Genomic DNA, 25,494 nt, shown 5'->3' on the forward strand with positions numbered 1-25,494 from the left:
TAAAAATAAATTTAGATAGGTTTCAAAAATCAAAGTAGTCATTTGGTGGTACCAAAAGTCAACTTATCCTTGAAATGAATGAATTGTCTAACCAACAAGAGTTGGCTCAAGTGGTAAGCAACTTAATGTCACTTAAAGGAGGTTTTGGGTCGAGTCTCTCCGTATGCAGAAACTCTTTTTAGGAGACTCACCCACCATAAGCAGGTGTGCTACCCGAGTCGGATCCGGGTGGGCAACCATAAAAAAAATGAATTATCTGTGTTAGGCTTATGGATGTATTAAGGTTTCTTATTTATTTAGTTAATTAAATTAATCACACCAATCAATGTGGTCGTCCTTGAAATCAAGAGGGAAGTTTTAACTACTTGAGCTATACTTCACTCTCACCTTACATGTTTGAGAGTCCCCTAGTCAGGAGGTGGTGTGATGGGGAAGTGAGGAGATAATAAACATGTGATAGTGGATGAATGGACTGGCTGCCTGCCTGGTCGTGGGTAGCACGATTTTATTGAAGTGGCAGTCCGGCTTGGTGGGTGAAGAGGAGAGAGAAGCGACGAAAGGGTCATTGTATAAAGCAGTTTCAATAGTTTTAATAACCTGAAGGAAAAAAGAAATATCACATCTAGTTAGTAAAAGGCACGGTTTTCCGGAGGCTAACAAAGCCAGTCTGAAACACAACTGAGCAAATGTTGCTGAAGATATACTCTAATTCCATTGCTTGTTTGACACAATACAGCTTACATTGTGATGGTCAAACAAAAAAAAATCAATCAGCCACGACCCCATAATGTTAAATTGAGCATAGATTAAACACAACTGTTTTCTTCCTCTGCAAAATCGCCTATAAATAGTTTTACATACTGTTCTAGTTCAGCTACTAAAAGTTCGGAGTTGTAAGTAATCTGAAGTGCCAAAGCAGTAATAGCTCAAGGAAAATGGAGTTCGAAAATTATCCAAACCTTGAAGCCTGGAGTAGGGCAGAATCTCGCCAAATCCTGCTGATAGAGAAATTGACTTTCTCACTCTGCCTTGGTTTTTGGTGTCCGTCTGGACTTTGTCCTCATCCCAGAAGTACACCGCCCAATGAACTTAAGGACCTCATCAATTAATATGACTGGAAGAGCAACTAGCAAAACAAGCATCCATTCATTGAAACTAAGAGGGACTATGCCAAACACTTGGGCAAGGAAGGGAACATAAAGAATCAAGAAGTGCAAGCCAAAAGAGACAGACATGGCTAGCAGCAACCAAGGGTTTACCCATGGTGGCATAGATAAAAGACTACCGTCTTCGGAAAGCGCATTGAGGGAGTTGAACATCTCTATGGCAACCAACACAGAGAGAGAAAGGGTCATTCCTTTGATTTTTCCAGTTTTGAAGTAATCACAGGGATCATCATCAAACTTAAATGTTTGGGCTCCAGCAGTGAACGGAGAAACACTAAAATTCCCCCAAGAGTGGCACTGACCCCAATTTGCAAGCTGGGAATAGCTCACAAGAGTATGCCCATCTTGGCTTAGGTCAATACCAAAAAATGAGCCATGTGTATACCAAATTATAAATACTCCAACAGTTGCGACCCCCACATAAAGCCCAATCACCTGCATTCAGTTAAGAAAAATAATTTAACAGACAGCTTAAAAGAGCTTAACTCACATTAAATCCAAACCTAACTCATCAAGGCAGAGAACTTACCATATACCGGAACAAAGTCCAAGCATCGATCAAAGAATCATCACTCCTTCTGGGAGGTTTTTTCATTATATCCTTGTCAGGTGGATTGAATCCCAAAGCTGTCGCTGGGGGACCATCAGTAACAAGATTGACCCACAGAAGCTGAACAGGAATAAGACCTTCTGGAATACCCAAAGCAGCAGTGAGAAAAATGGACGCAACCTCACCAATATTTGAAGAGATCATATACCTGTATTTCACAAATAGTGTTAGTTTCTGACAGATTAAAAGCATCTGCAAAGACTGCAATTACCGAGGACAGCACCTCTGATAGGAAACTATGGGGCATGTAAGCGTGTGATACACGTCCCCTTTGCACTTCACAACCCATTCTCTCCCCATCTTTTCTATCTCCTAATCCCTTGTGCAAGCTAACCAGCCTTAAGGCAAATCTTTCACCAACCATTGTATCCTAAACCCCCACCATAGAAGGGACTCATATCATTGTAGTAAATTGTAAAATTTGTAATGTTAAATGCTTATAGCTTTGACAAGTACCATCTCAGGAATCAACTACTGTTGTAGTTTTAGACAATATCAATGTTGATTAACAAAAAAAATATTAAGAGCACAATAACACTAATTTGGCAATTCAGAGGGCAAAGCAGGAAAGGGAGAGAGAATCAATTCAACATTAAACTTTACGTGGGACTTCAAGGATTCACAGAGCTTAGATAACCACAGACATAATGAAACCGAAATCGTAATAAATGCCCTGTTTTGAGTGGTGATTGCTTTTGTCAAGCTCAGGTATAATAACTTGCAGAAATCTACCAATATTAGGTAACATCTTTTCACCAACTTCCTTACTCTAAACCAATTGCATGTAAATTATGCCCCAAACATATGGAACTTACAACAAAAGCTACACGTCTACTTAAGGACTTCCAAAACGAAGGAAAAGGGCAAGTCAATTTCTGATTGCAAATAATAAAATTAGACAGAGGAAAAATGAGGGGGCAAACCTAATGAAGGCTTTCATATTGTCATAGATTGATCGACCTTCAGAGACAGCAGAAACTATTGTGCTGAAATTATCATCTGCTAGCACCATATCAGAGGCCTCTTTTGCAACCTGATCCAGTAAAAATAAGAAGAGACTGATGAACATACATAATATAATGAAAAATATGGAACAAAATTTGATTACAGATAATGGTGGATTTTTGGCCCAAGATCCATAGATATAATATGCCTATGTGTCCAAAACAGGAGACATACTACAGATCACGTGACAACAATAATTTAGAGATTCATCTTCTTCTAACACTGAATTATCATTAAATGTGATTGCAAGTGTAAAATGCATGAAGTCCAAGGGCAAAGCTACCAATTCACAGAATGAGGGACATTAACAATATTAGAACTATTATAGTAAGTTACTAGTCAGCCTACAATGCTGTCAATATCTAACAGATGAGATTGGATATTGCAAAGAAAAATATATAACAAGCTCCTAACTCTAAAGTGTAATATCATGAATATGCAAAACCACATCCTGGTACCACGCCTCGGACTGATGAGCACAAGTGTTTATACCTCGAATTATAAATAATAATAATAATAAATAAATAAATAACATTCTCAATTACTGAAAAATCAAAGGGGATACCTCAGTCCCTGCAATGCCCATGGCTATGCCAATATCAGCCAATTTCAAGGCTGGTGCATCATTAACCCCATCACCAGTCATGGCAACCACTTCACCATCCTCTTTAAGCAACCTCACTATTTCTTGCTTATGCCTAGGTTCAGCCCTGGAGAAAAGAAGGCCTCCAGCCTTTCTCAAATGACTCTTCTTGTCACTGAGCTCCATGAATTCTTTTCCTGTTAAGCTTGTCGATTTTATGTCTTGATGTGACCCAAAAACTCCTATTTCACGACAGATTGCTTCTGCTGTATTCTTGTTATCTCCTGTTATCACCATGACTCTAATGCCTGCAGCTCTGCAATCCTCAATTGCTTGGGGCACCTCTTTACGAGGAGGATCCTTTAGTCACAAATTAATAAATAAATAAATAAAATCTCTTTAACATTAGCTTAAAAAAAAAAGAAGATATATGTATAAGGTATTTCAGGATTTGCAACTTGCAGCAAACATAATAAAAAGTTATCACTTACTCTTAAGCCAGCAAAACCAACAAAGATGAGATTACTCTCAATGTTAGAGTAGTTGGATGGATTAAGTAGGAGCTCATGAGCTGGGTGCTCTTCACCATCGTAATCTGCAAAATCTTCAAGGTGCTCCTTGTATGCAAATCCTAGACAACGCAAAGCACTGGCAGACATTTCATGAAGACTGTCCAATATAGTGTTCTTCATAGCTTGATCCAATTCTACAATAGAACCATCAAGCAACTGTACATAGGAGCTTCTTTCTAGCAAGTTCTCCACAGCACCCTGCAATAGCAGCATTCACAATAAGGCATAGTTGTTCCATGTGTATGTATACATATGCAAAAAAAATGACTACCATAAAAACTGAAGGTCAAGACAATATTTTTGTTTCTAACAAAGACAGTGAACCAAAAGAAAAAAACTTGGGCAAAGTCATCTATTCTAACTAGTGGTCTAATGGAGTAAAAAGAGTTTTAAATTATATTTATTTATAAAAAAAAACCCAGTATTATCAATTGATTTGTTAAATGTTAATGAATAATGCCAACATCAGAAACCTCAAGCGACAGATAGATCTAACATCCAGGTCATCCACCATTAAAGCTAGACAAAATGGATGCTAACACAAATCAGATACAGGATAATATGGATATAAAGGTTTGAAATATGTCAACAATAATGATAATTGATTACTCTCGAGAAAGTTAGAAATAGAACTATTTGAGAAGCAAAAGGATAATAAAAACTTAGCAAACAAAGTTCATGAACCAAAGTGATTCATAATTCAACATGACAATGAAGTATTCGAGAAATATATCAATCACCTTTAAACAATGAGTTGAACAAGAAATAACATTTCTTATAAAGTAGAGGGTGTTGTTTGACAGAACATGAGAAGTTTACATCCCATAGGAAGTTGCTCAAACTTCCAAAGAAATTCAGAAGTGATACTTCCCATGTTTCAGCCAACCAAATAACTCTACTTTCCTCTACATGCAAGAAACTTCAAATTACCGTAAAGTATATGTTAAACAAACAAGAATATAGCATTCAGATATATGCTAAAAGCCGTGCAAACAATAATACATATTTTCTTAAAAAAAAAGGGACATGTATATGATTCTGAAAGTTCCTATTATATTTCCCCTCTTGTATTCATTGCTTACTTCTGTTTGATTCTTCTTTTAAGAAGAAGGGGCTCTCTAGACCCCAAAAAAAAAAAGAAGTTTTGGGGTAGTTTGAAAATATATGCTTATCCACATACCTTCACAAGCAATGAGTTCTTCCCAGATCTTTTGACAATGACTCCCATAGATTTTCGATCACGATCAAACTCAAGAGTGGCAATGCGATCTTCTGAAGTCGCCCATGTCCGGCAGCAACCTTAAATATCCCAAAACAAACAACAAAAAAACAAGTCAACATTCAAATCAAATGGCAGAGACAATTACAACGTACATAGACAGCAGTTAGCCCAACATACATAGCAAATCATCAGAGCTTGATGAAGCACGCTGTAATCCATTGGGCAGCCCCATTTTCTCAACCATAACCTGTAAAGAAACAGAAACAAAATTGCATCAATGTAATGTCTTAGCCGGGGAAGCATTCCAATTAAAAACTTCTCCAACTTGGATATGCAACCAGTCAAAATTCATAGAAATGCACACGAACAACCAACAACTGCATCATAAAACAATTCTCATAGTACTTCAATAGTTACAATTCCAAACTAGATTATGGCAAACTTCATAAGTTGTGAATAAATTGAATATTCATTTTTGTTTGTTACAATTCTTTAAGGACATCAATTCAAAATTACAGATGTTACACATGAAAGAAACATCTTATCAGCATAATAAAAAGAACAAAAAATAAATTAAAAGTTTGATCGAGTTTGGTTTATTACCTTTAACGCAGCCTCAGTAGGCATACCATTTGCAACAAATTGATTGCCAGTTTGTTCAACCCCAGCATCATTGCAAATGGCTGCCACTTTAGCAATCATTTGAAGATTCTGATCCATGTTATTGGCAGGCCAGTCTTGTATCCCACCATCAGCAGGATTATAGGTAGTTCCATCCACATTGAAGTTTCGGACAATTTGTGCCCTGGTTCCCATGGCTACAAGCTTTGCCACAGCCATCTGATTGGTAGTCAAGGTACCCGTTTTGTCAGAACAAATTACAGTCGTGCATCCTAGAGTCTCCACACTGGGCAGTTTCCTGACCAGAGCATTCTTCTGAGCCATCTTTCGTGTACCAAGAGCTAGGCATGTTGTGATAACTGCTGGTAACCCCTCTGGGATAGCAGCAACTGCCAATGCCACAGCAATCTCAAAGTAGTAGGTACACTTCTCAAATGAGAATTTGAAATTTCTGGGCCAACCATCCACAAATTCCCAGGAAAGGAAATACTTCACATTAATCAGCCAAACCACAGCACAGATTACACCAATTATAGCAGTCAAAACTTCACCAAATTCATTCAACTTCTTCTTCAGTGGAGTATCCTCCTCATTTTCAGAAGCCTCTTGTATCTGCGAGTGCACCTTTCCAATCTCGGTACTCATCCCAGTATGAGTAACCAAGCAAATACAGTTCCCATTGACGACAGTAGTCCCAGCGAAAACCATGCATTTCTTCCCCTGAATATCTGAATCTTCAGCGATAGGCTTCACAGTCTTGCTAACCGCTTCACTCTCCCCTGTTAATGACCCTTGCTCTACCCTCAAAGTGGAGCTTATCAAAGCCAAAACCCGCATATCAGCAGGCACCTTATCACCAACCCTAAGCTCAACAATATCACCTGGCACCAGCTCCTTAGCAGGCAAACTAGGCACTTTCTTCCCATTCCTGATCACCGAGGCATGTTCAGATTGAATATCCTTCAAAGCCTCCAACGCTTTCTCCGCATTACTCTCTTGCCAAACTCCAACAATGGCATTCACAATCAATATCAAAAAGATAACCAATGGCTCAACAAAAGCCGTAATCCCCATCTCACCGCCTTCATCCCCATCATACCACGCTAACACAAACGAAACCACGGCTGCACAAAGCAAGATCCTAACTAATGTATCATTAAACTGGTCCAAAATCAATCTCCAAACCGACGGCCCATCGTGTTTCTCCAATTCATTCAAACCATATTTCTGCAACCTTTTCTCATACTCCTCACTCGATAATCCAAAATCACGACTCACACCATACTTCTCCTCACACTCCTTAACATTCATCGCCCACGGCTTAATCGAATCATCATTCTTATCCGATTTACCACTATAATTCTCTCTCTTCCCATAATCCTCCCCTCCTTTCCCCATTGAATCCAACTCGATTATTATCAAAACTCAAACAATTTTCCACATAAATCGAATTCAAAATCCTCAATCCTAAATTCAAATCTCCTGAAAATCAATCAAAATTCTATCAAATTAATCAATTAATCAAAATCACAAGATCTAACCTCCAAAACAACGAATCAAATAATTCATAAACCCTAACCAATTCCACACCAAATTCAACAATCAACCAATAAAAAAAAAAACAAAAAAACTACTGAATCAAATCAAGCAAACATGAAATCAAAAACAAGAAAAGAATCAAAATTAAACAAAATGTAGAAGAAAGAGATTACTCCGTACCAGATTCCTGGAGAAATTGAGGGTTTATTTAAAGCAACAAGCTGCTACTATACTGTATTCTCTCTCCTCAAATAGGAAAGATTAAAATTGAGATTTCGTTTTTTTATTTTTTTAATATTAATTTTACTTTTACCCTCCACCCTTTATTTATTTTCTCTCTCTTCTTCTTCCGCTTTTATTATCGTTCAAGTATTGAAATGACTATTTTGCCCTTGTAACTGAATTCGCGCGAATAGTGTACCACCTAAGGACAGCCAATGAATGTGGTCCACGTCATGATTGTGACAGGTAAATAATGGAGAGGTAAGGTTCATGCTTTCTTGTGGGGTCTTTTGCTGACGTGGAATTTTTTAATTGGTTGAGTGTTGTGATGTACTAGAGGATGAGGAAAATTTCATTAATTGTTAAACAAAGAAATTTTCCATTTTTTATCTGTTTTTTTTTTCTTCTTAAAAGTGCGGTGAATTTTCTAGGTTGTTTCCTTGGACTTAGAAATTTTTAACAAACCATTATTATAAGGTGGATCTTTGATTAATATAAGTATTAGACTTATTTTGGTTGGTTAGATTTGTTTTCAAGTTCAAAGTAAAAGTTGGAATTTTCTTGGTGAAAGAAAAAGATTATGCATTGGTTATTAAAATGGTTTGGGCACTTTTAAGTAAAGTTTAGCCTATGTAGTGAGTTTATTTTGGTATGTTTTGCGAGTATGCATGAACATATAAAACTCTACGCAACTAGAAAACATACTTATTTAGCCTTTTTCTATAATTGTTAACATGTTTGACAAAATTTGAATTGGAGATATATTGGAAAAACATAATTAAAATCAAATCAAAACAAAACAAAAAATTAGGTTGAGTTTATGCATGATAAAGCAAATTGTAAAGCATATCTCAAGAAAGCATTAGAGATCATATGACAAACAAAAGAAAACTATGAGATTGGAAGCGATTTAAGGTTTTGTTATCTTCACTTAAGATAAAGAAAAAATAGATCGAGGTTAAGGATTTCAACCGTTGACATTAAAAAATAAAAAATAAATAAATAAAAAAAGATGAGATGAAAGATTCTCTATAGGTCGACGCTTGAGATTAGAGGTGAAGGTAAGGATTTTGTATGAAATACCCCTACTCCTAAGGATTTCGTAGTTAATGGGGTTCGAACTTGTGACCTCAAATTCACGATGTGAGTTCCTTACCAATTTCACCAAATTTTGCTTCCTAAACAATGGGTTGACATGATTAGCAATGATTATATTAAAAAAAATATATATAAAAAAATTATTGTATATTAAAAAATAAAATAAAAATAAAAACTCTGAGAAAATAAAAAGAAGTATCATACGGAAATGTACTTAAATTGATGCACACGTATGTGGCTAAGCTAGGCATCACGGCATGTTGTGTGTGAAAATGGGAATTGAGTAATTGAGAATTTCTGGCAACCACAATGAATCTATACATAGAATATTCGTCAAAAGGTCTCCTTATTAAGATACAAAGCTTAATCACAAATTAAATAATCTAATTAAATTAATAAATCTAGAAATTTCCACCCTCTTTCTCCTTAAAGTTAAACTTGTATAAGATGAACACCTATCTTTTGCATAGTGTAATGTGCAACCTTCCATATTAATTAGATCTAAACTAATTTTATATCATTTGATTAGCATAAATATGGATCTAGTACCACATGTTTACATACAATATAATCCACTCTACTAGTAATATTATATATTTATAATCTGACAATTATATTGCTACTCCATACATATACAGCTGTTCCTAATTTCAAACAAAACTTTTTGTTACATTGATTTCTATAATAATACTATTACAATTAGAAATTATTGGTTATTTAACTTTGAACATTTTCCTTGGTCCTTCCATGTGTACGGATCTTGTAATTTCAATTCATACAGAGTACCCTCGTCCCTCGAGCATTGACATATCCCGTTTGCTGCGCCTGTGTTTCATAGCATGAGTTTATGTGCATTGACGCATTTGTGTGAACAAGCACACGACCTTAATTAAATCAACTTTAAAGAGTAATTACTTTGGACTTGGGTAGTAGCGATACATGTAATACTTGACTTTTTACGCCATTTGTATATAACTTTAGTCAAATATACTTTGATATGGAGTAGTTTTTTGTTCATTTGATTTTTATTTATTTGATTTATTTATTTTGCAAATTTTAAAGTGAGCAAAATATATTAAATGAGTTCTATTATGTTGGGCTTAAAAGCCTATAATTACGTAATTCTAGTTTTGTGGTCTTTTCTAAGTAAAGTTATATGTTCCTTAGCTTGATTACCATCTTTATAAGAAAGGCAATCACTCAACCAACTAGATTCCAAATGTAGGTCATATAATTGAATCATGTATGGATATCCAACATTGTCTTGCCTCAAGATGAGTTTGAATCTGATTTAAAAGAAAAAAAAAAGGTTTGAATCTATAGGATTAGCATTTTTAATCGATAATAAATACTCTATTTTGGTATAATTAGATACATAACACTCGTAGTTTATATTTTAGACTTTAAAAAAAAAAAAAAAAAAAAGAATTAATCATTTTTATAGTATGTTGTATGCAAAAGGAGAAAAAAAATATATACTCATTAGATCACCACCTTAAGTAACCTATAATTAGAAGAAATTCGATCTTTTAATCTCAAAGTTATAAGGCGATTCCTTAATCCTCTACCAATTACATCAAATATTATACTCGATGTAGAGTACAAGAGTGTATTCGTGTATACCATGTAGCACTCGTATTGCTCAACGACAAGAGAAAAAGGTAAAAGAGTGAAAAAAAAAGGGAGTACCTAAATTAAGTAGGGATTTCCATATCAATACAAATCGTGATTCGTGAGGCACACAACAAAAGTAGATCTCTTGTCGGACCAATGGACCATTCTTTTTTATGTGTTTCTTTTGGACTTCCCCAAATCACTACATCTGTACATCACATTCACATAATAATGTATGTACTATCACTAGCTAGTTGACTACTTGAGTAGGTGTTTATAATACTACTAAAATATCCCTTTAAACCTTGTTGGGCCTTCGTTGGGCCCACAAGCCCGCAATTTAGAAACAAATTCTCCAACTTACTTGCTTGGCAGGAATTAATTGATGGTCCAATATTTTGGTCACCTAACCATAAACATTACTCCTTAGAATTTTCTAGAGCATGTTCATTGAGCAATATGTTTTATGATGTACGAGTATTTCCCAACCTATTTTTATTCGTAGCATTCTAACTTTAGGATTTAGTAATTTGATAGCTTAGGGAAAAAATACTTATGTGACATATTGTTAGATTCGCCTCAATTTCATTACATCAAATTAATATAAAGAAGCGTGAAATGAGGAGTGTTATAGGTAAAAAGAACACAAAAGAGATATGCATTAAATAATCTACATAGAGATTTTATAAATGTTGATTGTGTTTGTTTATTTGTGCAAACAATCTGATTTAATGTGACCAAACAAATTTAAGTACGTTAAGATTTATTTATTGTTGATTAGTACTCCGTACTAGAAAACCCAAGGGAGAATCCAAATGTGCCACACTATTTGACCCGTGCGAATGTACGATATTATGCATAGAAGTTTTTGCTTCGATAGTTAATTCACAATTGGTTTTACAACCAAACTAACTTAACTGATTAAGCGTGACATGCATGCATGTTGTTAGGAAATCATGTGCATGTAGATCAAAGTTAATTCAATGAACTTTCAAATTAGGATATATAAGTTCAGATAAAATGTTCAATTTCAATTTACAAAAAGATAGGTTAAAATAATAAAATCAGATGAAGAAAATGCACCATAACTATATTTTTGGATGGCGAGAGTGTTTTAATTATAATCAATATAAGCAAGAGGCCAGGCTTAAACCTTAGGCATTGTATATTGCTTCATTAGCCCCTAACCTTTAGGACGAGTTTTAACATTGTGGAGATTGTCTTTGAGATGATTACTCAATTACGAGTATAAGTTTTAACTAGCTGGAGATTATCATGCACAACATTTTGCATGGTTTGGTAACATCGGTCCACTTAGGTAGAAAATACAATTGAGAAAATTTATGGACTTGTTCTTATGGGCCTTTTTATTCCGGGCCACAAACCATCGGTTGGACCTTATAAGTTAAAGCTACTTGGTTATTACACTGGACCATGTAAATTGGACCAAATTAGCCCACGTAAGTTGGTGCTCTTCATAAGAAACCCAAAATGCAAGGTCGCCAAGGTGCACCCTTGTAAGAGCTCATTGGCCCCTCTTTTTTTATTTTTATTTTTTTATTTATTTTTTTGTGAAATCCAAAAAAAAAAAAAAAAAAAAAAAAAAAAGCTTGTATTATCAATTGGCAGATCATTTATTTGTGTCAGATTTTTAAACTTTACCGGTTATACATGGTTATTTGAGGAGGTACCCTGTTTGAATACTTTGTTTGCTTCACTCCAAATTTTAGTACCTCATTTGCAATTGATAATAAAGTTCAGTGTTTTGTATTTGTGATAACTAATTACTTTATTATAAAATCATACTCGGCATACTGGAAATACAACTCGTTTTTTTGTATGGTTGACTAACACACACTAAAATACTAATTGGGTAACCTTTGACTAAGTAATCCCTGACTGTTTGAGAAACCCATAACTGACCGAGTAACCATTGAGTAAGTAACCCCGGTCACACGGTGTGACCAACCATATTTAAAACATTGTGATGGGAATATTACGTCCCATGTTTATTTGTTAGTTTTTATGAGCAATTTTATTCCCACCACGCTTAACAAAAGATCAAATTATATGAATTAGTAATCTAAAAATGTCATAGTAACACCAATATTCAGATGATTAGTCGATTAGATATTAATTATCTGAATTAGAATTCTGAACATGTCATGTTAGCAAGCCAATGAATGGCTGCTACACGAAAAATTGAGGCAATGTTAATGATCTGTTAAAGGTCATTGATTGTCTTTTATAGCTCTAGAGCCTAATAATAAAGCTTAAAAGTACAGATAATGCTTTTAAAAGTGGGGTAATTAAGGGCATTTGATAAACTGATTAAACTAAACTTGCTGATGGAAGTCATCATTAGCTCTACAATTAGTGAAGATAAAAGCGTTAGATAACTTTTTATCATGATCTTAATCTACGAAAGCCGAAACTCATGGCTTTTTATATACTTCAATTATAAATTATTATACTTTGTCATTTTTAAATTAGTAAGTCATGTTAATGGCTAAAGTTTGTCAATTTTCATGAATTATTAATCAAAATTGTAAGGAAAAAATTGAATTATTTTATAATAAATTTCAATAATGATGAATATAGGCATATAGTAACAAAAGTTTTTATAAAACATTCATAGAACTGAACTATATAAGTCCAATATTTTCTGAAACTTTGATTTAAAGGAGTAACTCCTATAATAGTAGCATCATTACCAACCTTTTAGGGAAGAATCGAGTATATGACTTTCAAAAAATGTTTTTTTTTTACAAGAAATTTGGTAGTAGAGTAGATTTTATAGTATAGAAGATGGGATTCATACTATATTAAATTAATGCCCAATTAGTTGCACTTATCTGTTCAAAGCCTTCAAGCTTCATACTTCGTATATCATATCATATGGTGAATGCACGTTGGTTGTTTACATATTCTTCATTTACATGAATTTTCAACTCGGTATATACCTGATTTGAACTGAATCATTTCAAACAAATTAAGTTAGAACGTATGTCACGGACTTCCTCAATTTCATTCTTCTCTAATATGAATTCTCAACCCGAAATAGACCTGAACCGAATTAATGTAAACAAATCGAGTTCAAACGTTTGTCATCTTCAATTAATGTTTGAAACATACTAGTAATAAATATTGTGAGAGTAACTGATCTCAACATTAATAATGAAAAATAGTGTGATGCACCACAAAATTTTCCAAGTGTCAAGAATAGTACGAGTAATCGAATAAAGAAATAGAAGTGGGCCTTGCTTAGATTGGTAAGATGGGCCCGATTCAAAAATTCCAAAACTGTCGTTCAGTTCTTGATAAATGGGCCAAGTCTTTTTCCCTTATGTAGTTGCCAGCACGAGGGTCGGGATGATTAGGTACAAAAGGACACACACTTCACTTTACCTCAACATTATTATATTTAAAGAAATTATCAAATATAAAATTATTAATCACACATCAATTTTTTATTTTAATTTGTAAATCACATACACTACTTTGTACGTAGTATTACCATAATATTATACGAAGTAGGTAAGAAAAACTTTAATTGAGAATCAAGGTTGACCTAGTGGTTGGAGACCCTCTTTCCATCCCTATAAGAGGGGTTTGATTCTCACCCCAAGTAAGTTGGATCCCTTATTTCCCCCCAACTTGCAAGGAAATTCTCTTTACCTAGAAAAATAAAAAAAAAAACTATAATTTCTTTAATTTTATTTTTTTATGAGCTTTATATTAACAATTTACACTATTTCTTTTTTGGTCTTTGGAAAAAAAAAATCACACAATTTTTTTATTTTAATTTTGAATAAGATAAATCATTAAAAAGCTCTCCTCATCATGAGGGAACTTCTTTGTACGTCAGAACTGGAGTACTAATTACAAATTTAATTTACAATATGCTTCGTATTTTTTTATTTATAATATCAACATTTTTATAGTTTACACAAATTGATATCTAAATATAATATTCGTAATAGTTAAAATTTGTCTATATACAAATGTGTTTGCTCAAAGTGTTACGACCTAAATTAGGTCAAAAGTGATCATGTATGATATATATTTCTTAGATTTTGTCTTACAACCTTCAATATGCATTATTTTTGAAACATCATTTTTGTAACTTATTAATCAAAGTCTTTCATTTTTTAATTTTTTTTTGATGCGAATGAGAGGCAAAGCCATCAAAGTCTTTCATTTACAAGAGTAATAAAAGTAAAGTGTTGATAATTATTTAAAATGGAGCCACATAATAAACTTAAAAATGAAGAAAACATAATTAACAGAATTAAATAAAAGATACAGTTTGTCAAAAAAAAATAAAATAAAATAAATAATAAAAGATACAGTACTTCGTAGAATGAAAAGAAAAGGATATTTGAGGATCATAATAACATGGCCCCTCTTACAATTAGCAAGGAAGGATTCTTGTCTTTAAACGCGTGACTAAAAAACAAATAATATTGTAGAGACCCACACATAATTCTTGTAAATTATTACAAACATATTGGATTACACTCTTTTTTTTTTTTTTTTTTTTGGGTATATAAGATAATAGGTCGGTCGACATAAGAAAGACCCACAAATTTGGTGTTTCTTAATGAATGAAGAGGCATAATCGTATGACACTTGAGAAAGGGATTTATCGTCATTCTTGGCTGCTAATTCTCATACATACCACTATACAAGTGTGCTGCAATTAGGAAAACATGCAAGTAGTACATTACAATTGCATCGGATTCCATTACAGGATTTTGTAATTCATCATGATCCTATTCTGTATTGTTATTTTAATCTTAATTAGATTACCATCCGGTCGCTTAAATTAGTTATACGTAAAAAGTTAAATTATGTTACAGTTCAATCTTACAAATGGTTAATTTGCCATTTTGAGAAAGAAATATATCGTTGTTATAAGTTTAATTTTTCATTATTCATGCACTAATTAGTAACTACTACGGAGAACTTCTCGATCTCCTTGAAGATTCTAGCTCCTTGAAGTTGCTACGAAAATAGGCATGTGAAAAACATTACGCCGTATAGCCCTAGAAACTCATGATAATTTTCAATAGCATCTAAAACATATTCTAGTAGCTAAGTAAATTTTGAAATTCTCAACTGAATAAGACCAATGTCTTTTCATCATATTAATTCGTTTGATAATAATTGAAAACAATAAATCTTGTTGGTACTACGTAGTTGTTTTGTGTGATGTGTATTAATCTCATTAATTTTACAAGAAAGCACTAGTTCCATATAGTGGATAAGTGGAGCAAACTTATTTGGTTCATATAATGTTATATATAAAAACAAAAGACCAATTCAATGATATCTTGTGTAGAGTACGTAGAAATAATTGAATTTAGATATTTATATGCCAGTTAAAAGTCCATTTTAATTTTATGTATATACTTGCACAATATCTCAAAATCAACAAATTATAAGTGGATCTATGTCATTTACTCCCTCTGTCCCTTAATACAATGCCTCTTTCTCTTTATTATGTGAGGAATAAATGCTCAAAAGAGACATTGTATTAAGGAACGGAGGGAGTACTAAGTATGTTATTACACTCCTGAGTTATGAACTTATGATAATAAATTAATAATATCTAAAAATTGAGGTTAAACCTTATAGCTTATTCACCTTTTTAAACAAGGTCAAACCCTACAAATAAGCACATAATCGGGTGCATATCACCCTATGCATTAATCCTTATCATAACTTATTTTTGTGAAAATATATCCAATTTTGAATTCACCTACTTTATAAGTGTAAATAAGGTGATCCTAAAAGCTCCTATAACCTAGTGTTCTCGGCAAACACAATTTTACATCCCAACACATAATAATTAAAATTATTAAATTATGTTTTAATTCTTTGATAACAAAGTTTTATAATTAAATTAAGCACTGCATAAAGATTCAATACTTTAATTTTCCACAAAAATGCAAAGAACATCTCGAACTTTGACACCAAGAATTTAGCTGAATCATTTTGGACTTAGTAATTAAATAAATTAATTAATTAATAGATTAACAATCTTAGTTACCAAGCAAAGGCTGGCAACGTCAGTCACGAGTGATGTTATGAAAACACACATCTTAAACTTTGCCTTAAATTAACATACTGCAACATATGATCCATCTAAAGTTACAGTTATACAATTAAAATGAAGCATAGAATTTAATGATGTAATCAGTAAGAATTTACTCCTTCTGATGCATTAATTAATTGTCAGTTAAACAGTATTAAAAGCTTGTCCTTGTACAAGTATTATTAACTGGAGATTCCAGTTTATACTCCACTTCTTAATACTCTTTTTAAGTACACTTATCATCTAATTTCCCTGGACATTACCGTTTATGTTCACGTGCCGCAGACGCTGATTCCTTCTGCCTCTTGTTCCATTTTTTATATTTTAATTACATTCTTCGTTAGGGTTTAACTGTCACAATACTCGTTCAAATCAAATTACATATACAGTAAGTATATTTATATGATCTGATTAATTATAAATTTGGGATGGTGGGAGTAATGTATCGTAGAATCGATAGGTTTCCTTATCTTAAATGATGGTAAACTCATACACGATACACCACATAACTTTAAAAGTTGGCTTTTAAGTAATTTGCATTATGTTGATCATATATTCATACGACAAACATTAAGAAAAAAAAAATTTCTTGCTAATTCAATATCTTCTTCCATAACAACCATGTGCAAACTTTTGTATGAGATGGTTTTACAATACTTTATATTGAAATTTAAGTAAATTTAATGTCTTGCAATATATATTGCGATATATCATCCAAAAATTACCCCGATTAGATCATATTGTTGTCTATTCGAAAGAGTGCAATTTTTATTTATTTGTATGTATGTAGCATCCAAGCTAACAGTAGTTACGTATATTTATTATACAATAGGGAGAGATGACTGACCATTTGACCGTTGCTTTGAGTAGGCCAATAATATTTATTGAAGGAAAGTGTTTTAATTACAACTTTCAGTTGCATGTGTGTATTTATAAATTCATGACAATAACAATTGGAATAATGAAAAACAGAGAAAGGTACTAGTAGTATTAATTTATATCCCTTGAATGTTGTCATAAAATTTGGTAAACTTACCAAGGAAGATCCAAAGCAATTCTTTGGACCCTTTCAAACTAATATTTTATACTAAGATTTATTACTAGTTGTTGCTTTAGATTACTTATGCTAGCTTAGATGCTACTCTGTCAATTACCATTGAAAATAAATTAAAGTTAAAATTCAAATTAAAATATTAGTGAGCTTAAGTAGGGGAAGATTCTTTGTAATCCGAGATTAATGCAAAAGCTAGCCGCGCCACCGTACCGGTAAATTCATGCAATATATTAACCACATTCTTTTACAAATGTACTTTAACAAAATAAAAATCTTTACAAGTGTAGGAGAATTATAGCTTGCTTTTACATGTACACCTAATTAGGTTATAATTTTACTTTATTTTTGTTGTTTAGTGAGTGTGTAATCATCCATGCTAAAGAGAATGGAAACAACACCAAATAATTCGGCTATGTATACAAGAAGATTAAATAGTCGTGTAGTAAATTATGTTGCATCTTTGGGTTACCTCATGTAGTTACATAAAGAATTCAAGATTGCTTTACTCCTTTGTGTATTTTACCTTTAACAAATTGTGGATATTTCATTTTGCTACGTTCAATGAAAAAGATAATACAATTATGTTGTGTTGGGAACTTGCAATGTAATCATAAAATTGTCTCAACTTCTTAATTATATTCAAGTAAACAACAGCAATTACACCATTCATCCATTAAAGTGAGATTCTAAATAAGCCAAGTAAAACGGTTAATTGGGAAGGGAAAGGGAACCTAGGAAGAAGAAAAAAGTCGAATGTAAATTCAATCTTAGCTTAGCTAGCTCAGTAAACTTTTGTGAACAATGATTTGTTAATGATCATATAAATCCTTAACATATATAGCTAGTACTATAGTGGTAAAAATGTGTAATAATGATGTTGCTACCAAAAATTTAATTTCCAAGTGACAACTTTGTTGTCCCCCCTGAGAAAAAGACTATGCTACAACATTGAAGGTCGAGATAAAACCCATGTGCATCTTTTGAGGGTAAAAGCATGAAATTATTAAACTTTTGGTAGGGCCTTGAATTAACAGGTGATTAGTCTATATTTTATGTTAATTAATTAAGATGATTATGATAAGATTAGTTAGGGTTGAAAATTACCTCTATCTTGTATAGTAGTGGTAGTAATGATGATGTTTTGCACCCAATATATCACCCAAAATTAGTTTAATTAATTGATATATATTAGTTAATTAATTTTTAATTAGGAAGACCTCTTTATTGAAAGAAAATTAGAGAAAGTTTGGCACAAGTTGCTAATATGAAAGGTACATTCATTGAAAGAGGGAGATTAGGAAGTAACTTTTAGCTACTAGCAAGACTATTGATCATATAAGTGGAATGTTTGAGAATTTATTTCTTCTCGAAAGGTCATTGTTTAATCATAAAATGTTGTGGTGGTTCAACTCTTTGGATAATTCATGAGGTTGTTAGATATTTTCATGGTAATATAACAAGTCAATTTTATTTTTTTTTCAAATTGAATGAATTTTGTATATACGCCAAATAGAGAAAAAAAAAATACAATATCTCTATCTGAATGTAATCATAGAAGGTTTCTTAGTTTAGAATAAATTTGTAAGTACTTGTATACTTTCTAAAGCACGTCTTTAAAATCAACCTTGTTCACTCTCACTATTTTCTCATTATTAAGTGTTATATGGTTTAACTTAACATGTTTGTCAAGATATTATTTTGAGTTTTGACTAATATTATCTTTGATTGACATTTTAACGAAAGTATATAAAAGGGACTTATATAAAGGACTAATCAACAAAAATAAAAATTTATGTTTAATTTACTGATATATAAATAGTGTAAAAAATCAAACTACAACACTAAAGATAAATAAGGACAAAGTACATAAACTTTATCATATTTGAATATTTTCTAATAAACAATCAGATAATTATAAGAATTAGCAATCTAATCCAAGAAGTTTTGCTTTAGAGACATATATTTACTTTTTTTTTTTCTCCCAATATCAAATCATATGAATATGATTATGAATTATCCTAGGTAAAATCCTAGAAGTATAATATAGCTCCTATTCCTACACAAAACATTCACACAAATTCTTTAGTCAACATTTCAATTTTTAACCAACAATAATAATAATGGACCCCACATAAACCCCCCTAAAAAATCTCTCCTAACCCTATCCCCTTCAAATCCTCTGTTTTCAGCCTTTAAAAGCAGAACTAACACCTCCCCTCAACCCTCTTCCCTTACAAAATCAAAACTCTTTCTTCCCTCCTTCAATTTATATTCCTCCAAACCAAAAAAAAAAAAAAAAACCTACCCAAAATTCTTAAGCTACATTTATATCATATATATTTTGTATTTTCTCTCAAAAAAATGCCAATTAATATCAAAAATATGAAAGGCTTAGATTTTTCATGTACTTCACCAGCTTCAACAGCCATTTGTTCTAGTACAGACCAACGTTACATGGTCAAAAACACTACCAAATCTCTTACTCGTTTAAATTCATATTTAAACGACCATTACAAAAATTTCACTAATAACAACATTATTAACACTAACAATAATTCCTTTTCTCCTAGAGCACCTTGCATTTCTGAGCTCCCTTTCACTCCTAGGCTTTCCTCGTCATACCGCGAAAAAACCCGAAAAAAACCTCCCTCAAGCTCTGTTGTCAAGCATAGTGATATCACCACCCCTAGAAGGAATTGCTCGGTTGATATAGCCGAGGTTCGACGACGGTACTATGATAAATGCACCTACAATGGTAGTTGTAGTCCACCTCATAGTCATTCCTCTAGGTACCTTTTAGGTGAGTCCAAATTCTTGGATTCACTTCATGAGTCATCTCATCATCAAAGCAAAATTACTAAAAATAGAAAGTTTAGTAATAGTAACAATGATGATGATGCTTTGGCGTTGATTCCTAGTACTCCTATATTCAGTAAAGAAGCTCATGAAACGAAGAGTTTTGGGTCGTTCTTAGATGCTGAAAAAGATAATAACAAGATTAGCAAGTCATTAGTACTTGTTAATAATAATTCGAGTGATCGAAATGTTATTAAGTCGAATAATAAGGTTGATTATGATGGTATTAATCAGAGACAAAAGAGTATGGGATATAGCAGGAATGATTCTCTTGTTGTAAAGAAATCGTCTTCTTCTGGTGCTCGATCTCGTGACCAGGTTTTTATCTTTATCGATTATTTCTTAATAATTCATTTGTTGGTTAATTTTAAAAAAATGATGCTTTTGATAATAATGGGTATCTTTATGCTCAGAAGTTTGATTGGATTTTATTGGTTTATAAATGAATATTATTGTTAGTATTTCGAGTTAATGAATATGTTAAAAGATTATTATAAAAAAAAATTTACATGAAATTTGATGAATTTGTTGTCTTTTGCTGTCCTTTTTGGAGTAATTTTGAGTGATTGGGAATATGCAGGTTGTGGTACTGAGGGTATCATTGCACTGCAAAGGTTGTGAAGGCAAACTTAGGAAACATCTCTCTAAAATGGAAGGTCAGTCCATTCATTTTTTTTAATTACAAAGTTTAGTACATTATTACTCCGTATAAAATATCCGTATACATTATACACTGAGATATTGCACGTAGTATATGTTATGTTGGTTCCTATATTATTTTATCGATTAAAATCATTACAGAATTGGGAATTTGGTGACTCGTTACAAAGTATTTCTTCGGTGGAGTTTGACATTTTGTAGTTAATGTTATTGAAGTAGTTCCTCGATTTAGGCTATAGTGTTGAAAAATCAACAAAGACGATGATACTAAGATATTGGCATGATTTATGCAGGGGTGACATCATTTAGCATAGATTTGGAAACAAAAAAAGTGACCGTGATAGGAAATGTGACACCATTAAGTGTATTAACAAGTATATCCAAGGTAAAGAACGCGCAGTTTTGGCCATCACAAGCATCAGCTTCGCCATCATCTTCCTCTTCTTCATCAACTTCTTCTTCAACGGTCGACTTCAACTAATTACAAGGAAATTATGCTTTCGGAATCATTGAATTATTAGTGTGAATTTAAACTACTAGTTTGAAGCAGTTTCCAATTACATGATGAACGAAGTTTGTGAAGTTATTAGCATATTCTAGCTTAGCTTTTTTATGATCAAACTTTTGCCTTATTTTCTATTTTTGTGGTATAGTACTATGTACTGTAAATTCCGGCCAATCAAGCAACTTCGACAGTGTGTAAACTATATCATTTCTAAAATATATGTTACGAGGGTTTACAAATTTTATTGTTCTTATAGAGTGACTCAAATTGAATCATGTCATAAGATAACTTTTCTTCTATTATTCAACTTAGGACATGTTCGACAAAATTATCTACAGTACTTTGAAGTAGGTAGTAATGCATATACTCTGCTTTTCATACTATGTAACACTCAGATGTTATTAAAAGACGGATGTTAAATTAGTTGTGGAAGTATTGTAAACGTCTCAACTTTGAATACAACCAATACTTACATTGTATAAATCTAACACCAGTATATACTCATATCGAACACGATCTTTGACTAATCGAAAGAAGAAACAACCTTGTTTGTAAGGATCCAAGTGTTGTTAGCAAAAACTTTACATACTCATATGATAATTATAGTAGAAATAATAATAAGTGTGAAAGCACGAGGAGTTAGCATGGCCATGATCCAATATGAATAATGTGGCATGAAAATTAGAGCATGCGTTGTATAGTTTTTACTCATTGAAAGTAACAATTGAGTAGTGAGCACCCAAACATATTTATGTTGGGTCAAATTACAGACATGATTCATTTTTTTCCTATGCATCTATCATTCACTTTACCTTTCATTGGGAGCAGGTTCTATTTGAATATACTTTACCTTTTTTTCTATCTTTTTTTTTTTTTTTTTTTTTTTTTTTCATCTGGAATATCTCAGCTACTTTGGATTTTCATTTTGTTTGAATTTGAATTGCTTATTGCTCCTTTATTTGTCTTGTATGTATCTATAATTGGATAGAATTTGAATTCTTGTCTAGTTCTTTTCTATGAAATGAAAATCAATAAGTTGGACTCCATTATAGGTAAGAGTCAAAATAAGTGGAGTACCTAAATGTATTGTAGTTATTTCATACCAATTATATAGTTATTACCTAGTACTACCCAATTAAAGGTCTTTTTATGAAAATCATCTATTTTTGCCAATAATACCCGAGTTTAATGCAAGGTACATTTGATGTCTATTATGAATGTTAAGACAAAATACCAACTCACATTTTATTTTTCTTCTGTAACGAGATAAAAAGTACTCTTTTATTTGAAAGAAGTCAAAAACGAATATATGTATTGTCAATCTAGCTATAATAAATAAGAAAAGTAGTAACCATTCATATAATAACCTAGTCTCATTAGAGAGCTAATATCATTCTATACTAAATAAAATTACAAATTATAAACCCAAGATCTATCTAAAATAAATCATCCAATTTTATTTTTTTTAATAAATAGTCTAGATTGTATATTTGTTTTCAAGAAAAGTCTACAATTACCCTCCAAAAATTTCCAAAAGCATTTTGTAACTACTAATATGTACATGAGAACCACTATGTTGACAAAGTGGGGTCGACATTTTATCCTATAAACTTGCCATCTTTGTTTTTGCTTTAGGGGACGATCATCTTCCTTAAAGATCCTTCAAAGGTAGAAAAAGAATTATATGTCATCACTATTTTAACTACCATTTTTTGGAATCAAGCTCAAATTTTACATTTCTCTATCCTTTATTTTTTTTTTGGTCATTTTTATTCAATATGATATCTTGCTTAACTTCCCTCAATAATTACCTCACTTTACTTTATCTTTTTTCTTTTAATTTTTGTGATTGTTTGTTAATTAATTTTGCGTGGCTTTATTTAAATTATTTGTATATTATTTGACTATAACACTATTTGGACGGCTGAAAAGGAAAATACTGGAAGAAAGTAGGAAAAAGACTAAAAGCATACATCCATGGTAATCCACCTATTAAGGATCTTGGAGTATATAATTAGTGACATTAATATTATTATTAGAAATTAATTAGTTAACGAGAGCTAACTTTTATGTATAGGACCGGCGCACCATGGGTGGTTAATTGTTATGTTATGTGGCAACCAAGCAACATTATTGTTCTTTTTCTATAATTTTCAGGTAGTATGTACATAAATGCATGTGAGTAGTATTTAATTTATTTCTCCTAATTTGAACATTTATAATATAACAAGAAAATATTAGAGCTTTATGGAATAATAAACATATAATATGGATGATTTCACACACCTATCTTGGCTATCTAAACTATTTTTACGAATGAAACAACTGTGTACCAATAATAAACGCATAAGTACATATGCATGTAAATGAAAGAAAATGTAATTTAATGCATTATTATGTATAGCAAATTAAAATACTTTAATTATACATATTATATCTGAATTAAGTTATACTCTGTACGACTGTACTAAGAATTCTAATTACGCTATTTGCATGATGATTATGTGACGGCCAATAATCATAGATATATAGAGTATATCATACATTAATTTATATGATCCAAATTATATAGCAATATGGATCAGAATTGAAATACCAAACATGAAGTATGTTGTTTTTCTAAAATACAAAGTATAGGATAATAAAGCTAGATTAAGATAAGAGATTTGCTTAAAGTTACTCACCTAATTTTGGCACTGCCTTTAATCGTACATGATCAGTACATACCTAAGACCTAACACACGTATGATCATATATTAAAGTTTATTTTATTTTATTATTATTATTTTTTTTTACAAAGAAATAACCTTTCTTAACAAATTATTTTAAAAAAATAAATAAAATGGGATGACTTTCACTTAGTCAGCAATAATTACAATGGTAGAAAAATATGAATGCATGTTACTTTAATCGTTATTCTGCATTTGAAATATCCCTATCTCCCCAATTACGTGTATCTAATTATGCATGATAACATCCCTTTTTTTTAAAAAAAATATTTTTATAAAGAATATATACAAATAATGTTCATGATATGCTTTATACATTAATGGTCCAAAAAATAAAAATTACCAAATGATTATTGATATATATTTCGTACACCTGTAGGCTGTAGGTTAAATAAAGACCGAAAGTGATGCGTGAAAGAGTAAAAAAGATAAGTTAAATTTTACCGGCGTTAAAGAAATAAGCTGAAAATGAAAGTTGTTACTTGTGTTGGAAATTTTAGGATAATTGGCCGGATAAAGTTGACTCACATACAACTTTTTGGGTGATGAAAGATTTCTTTGTTTTGTTGCTTTGTTCATTGTTCACCCCACTTTAATCACTTTAGTTTCAGTGTTTTGTAGTATTACAACTTGATTTACGTATATGGGGCTCAATTGTTTTGAAAACTCGTTAATCCAAATCATTATATGAGAGAAAGGTAGAGTTTATAAACTTATCTTGTCCCAAATTTAAAACTAAAAAAAAAAGGTTATATGCTTGCCTATCTACGACTGTGAATCTGTGTACTTCTTTGTATATAATGCATCTCCGTAATATGTATTACGACTTATAAATTAGAATAATTTTTTGTTGAGCTATAAATAATGGCAACAAAAAAAAAAAAAAAAAAAAAAAAAAAAAAATAGAGGAAGTATCATTATTGGACGTGACATTTTCATTTTCATTTTATTGTATTGTAAAAAAAACTTTCTAATTTTATTGTATTGCAACTTGCAAGTATTGTGACATTTTCATTTTAGATAAGTGCTGCAAATATAAAGAAATGGAGGAAGTATATATATTGGACATGATACAATAAAAAAATTTACAACAGTCAAGAATTGTGTGCTGGGAAAAGTTTCACAATTGGGCAATTGGACAGAGCTCATTCACCAACAGTTCTGATAATGGCCAATGGGTCAAGTACTCAAGCCAGGCCCCTTTTACTTGGATCCGCCTATTATTAGGATAAACCCATTGAACTTATTGGCAGTGTTATGGGCCGGGCTATGGGTTCGTTGCCAAAACCCATAGGTAGTTTTCTGGTCAAATGATAAAGTGGTAGTTTATTATTCATT

General features: G+C 32.0%; 2 protein-coding genes across 2 annotated transcripts; one reads left to right on the top strand and one right to left on the bottom strand.

Moving 5' to 3' along the window:
* Positions 1-687: 687 nt before the first annotated feature.
* LOC145624523 (calcium-transporting ATPase 4, endoplasmic reticulum-type-like) lies at positions 688-7,663 on the bottom strand. The gene is made up of 9 exons (XM_081677573.1): positions 7,499-7,663; positions 5,762-7,261; positions 5,336-5,405; positions 5,117-5,235; positions 3,856-4,134; positions 3,347-3,724; positions 2,700-2,809; positions 1,696-1,924; positions 688-1,601 (listed from the first exon to the last, which is right to left on the bottom strand). Exons 2-9 carry the CDS (start codon positions 7,175-7,177, stop codon positions 1,020-1,022), a joined length of 3,183 nt encoding a protein of 1,060 aa, XP_081533699.1. The 5' UTR covers positions 7,178-7,261; positions 7,499-7,663; the 3' UTR covers positions 688-1,019.
* Positions 7,664-19,653: 11,990 nt separating this feature from the next.
* LOC145619887 (uncharacterized) lies at positions 19,654-21,680 on the top strand. The gene is made up of 3 exons (XM_081674578.1): positions 19,654-20,580; positions 20,843-20,918; positions 21,216-21,680. Exons 1-3 carry the CDS (start codon positions 19,768-19,770, stop codon positions 21,401-21,403), a joined length of 1,077 nt encoding a protein of 358 aa, XP_081530704.1. The 5' UTR covers positions 19,654-19,767; the 3' UTR covers positions 21,404-21,680.
* The last annotated feature ends 3,814 nt before the right edge of the window (positions 21,681-25,494 follow it).

Source organism: Chenopodium album, chromosome 3 (genome assembly GCF_948465745.1).
Source record: "Chenopodium album chromosome 3, dcCheAlbu1.1, whole genome shotgun sequence".
NCBI classification, from domain to species: domain Eukaryota; kingdom Viridiplantae; phylum Streptophyta; class Magnoliopsida; order Caryophyllales; family Amaranthaceae; genus Chenopodium; species Chenopodium album.

What these genes read in the sequence shown, in the direction of transcription:
- LOC145624523 (XM_081677573.1), bottom strand. Translation starts at nt 7,177, where the DNA reads ATGGGGAAAGGAGGGGAGGATTATGGGAAGAGAGAGAATTATAGTGGT. An exon ending in CTACTGAGGCTGCGTTAAAG is followed by an intron (nt 5,406 to 5,761) that starts GTAATAAACCAA and finishes GTTTCTTTACAG; the next exon opens with GTTATGGTTGAGAAAATGGG. An exon ending in AAGCTCTGATGATTTGCTAT is followed by an intron (nt 5,236 to 5,335) that starts GTATGTTGGGCT and finishes GGGATATTTAAG; the next exon opens with GTTGCTGCCGGACATGGGCG.
- LOC145619887 (XM_081674578.1), top strand. Translation starts at nt 19,768, where the DNA reads ATGCCAATTAATATCAAAAATATGAAAGGCTTAGATTTTTCATGTACT. An exon ending in GTGCTCGATCTCGTGACCAG is followed by an intron (nt 20,581 to 20,842) that starts GTTTTTATCTTT and finishes GGGAATATGCAG; the next exon opens with GTTGTGGTACTGAGGGTATC. An exon ending in ACATCTCTCTAAAATGGAAG is followed by an intron (nt 20,919 to 21,215) that starts GTCAGTCCATTC and finishes TGATTTATGCAG; the next exon opens with GGGTGACATCATTTAGCATA.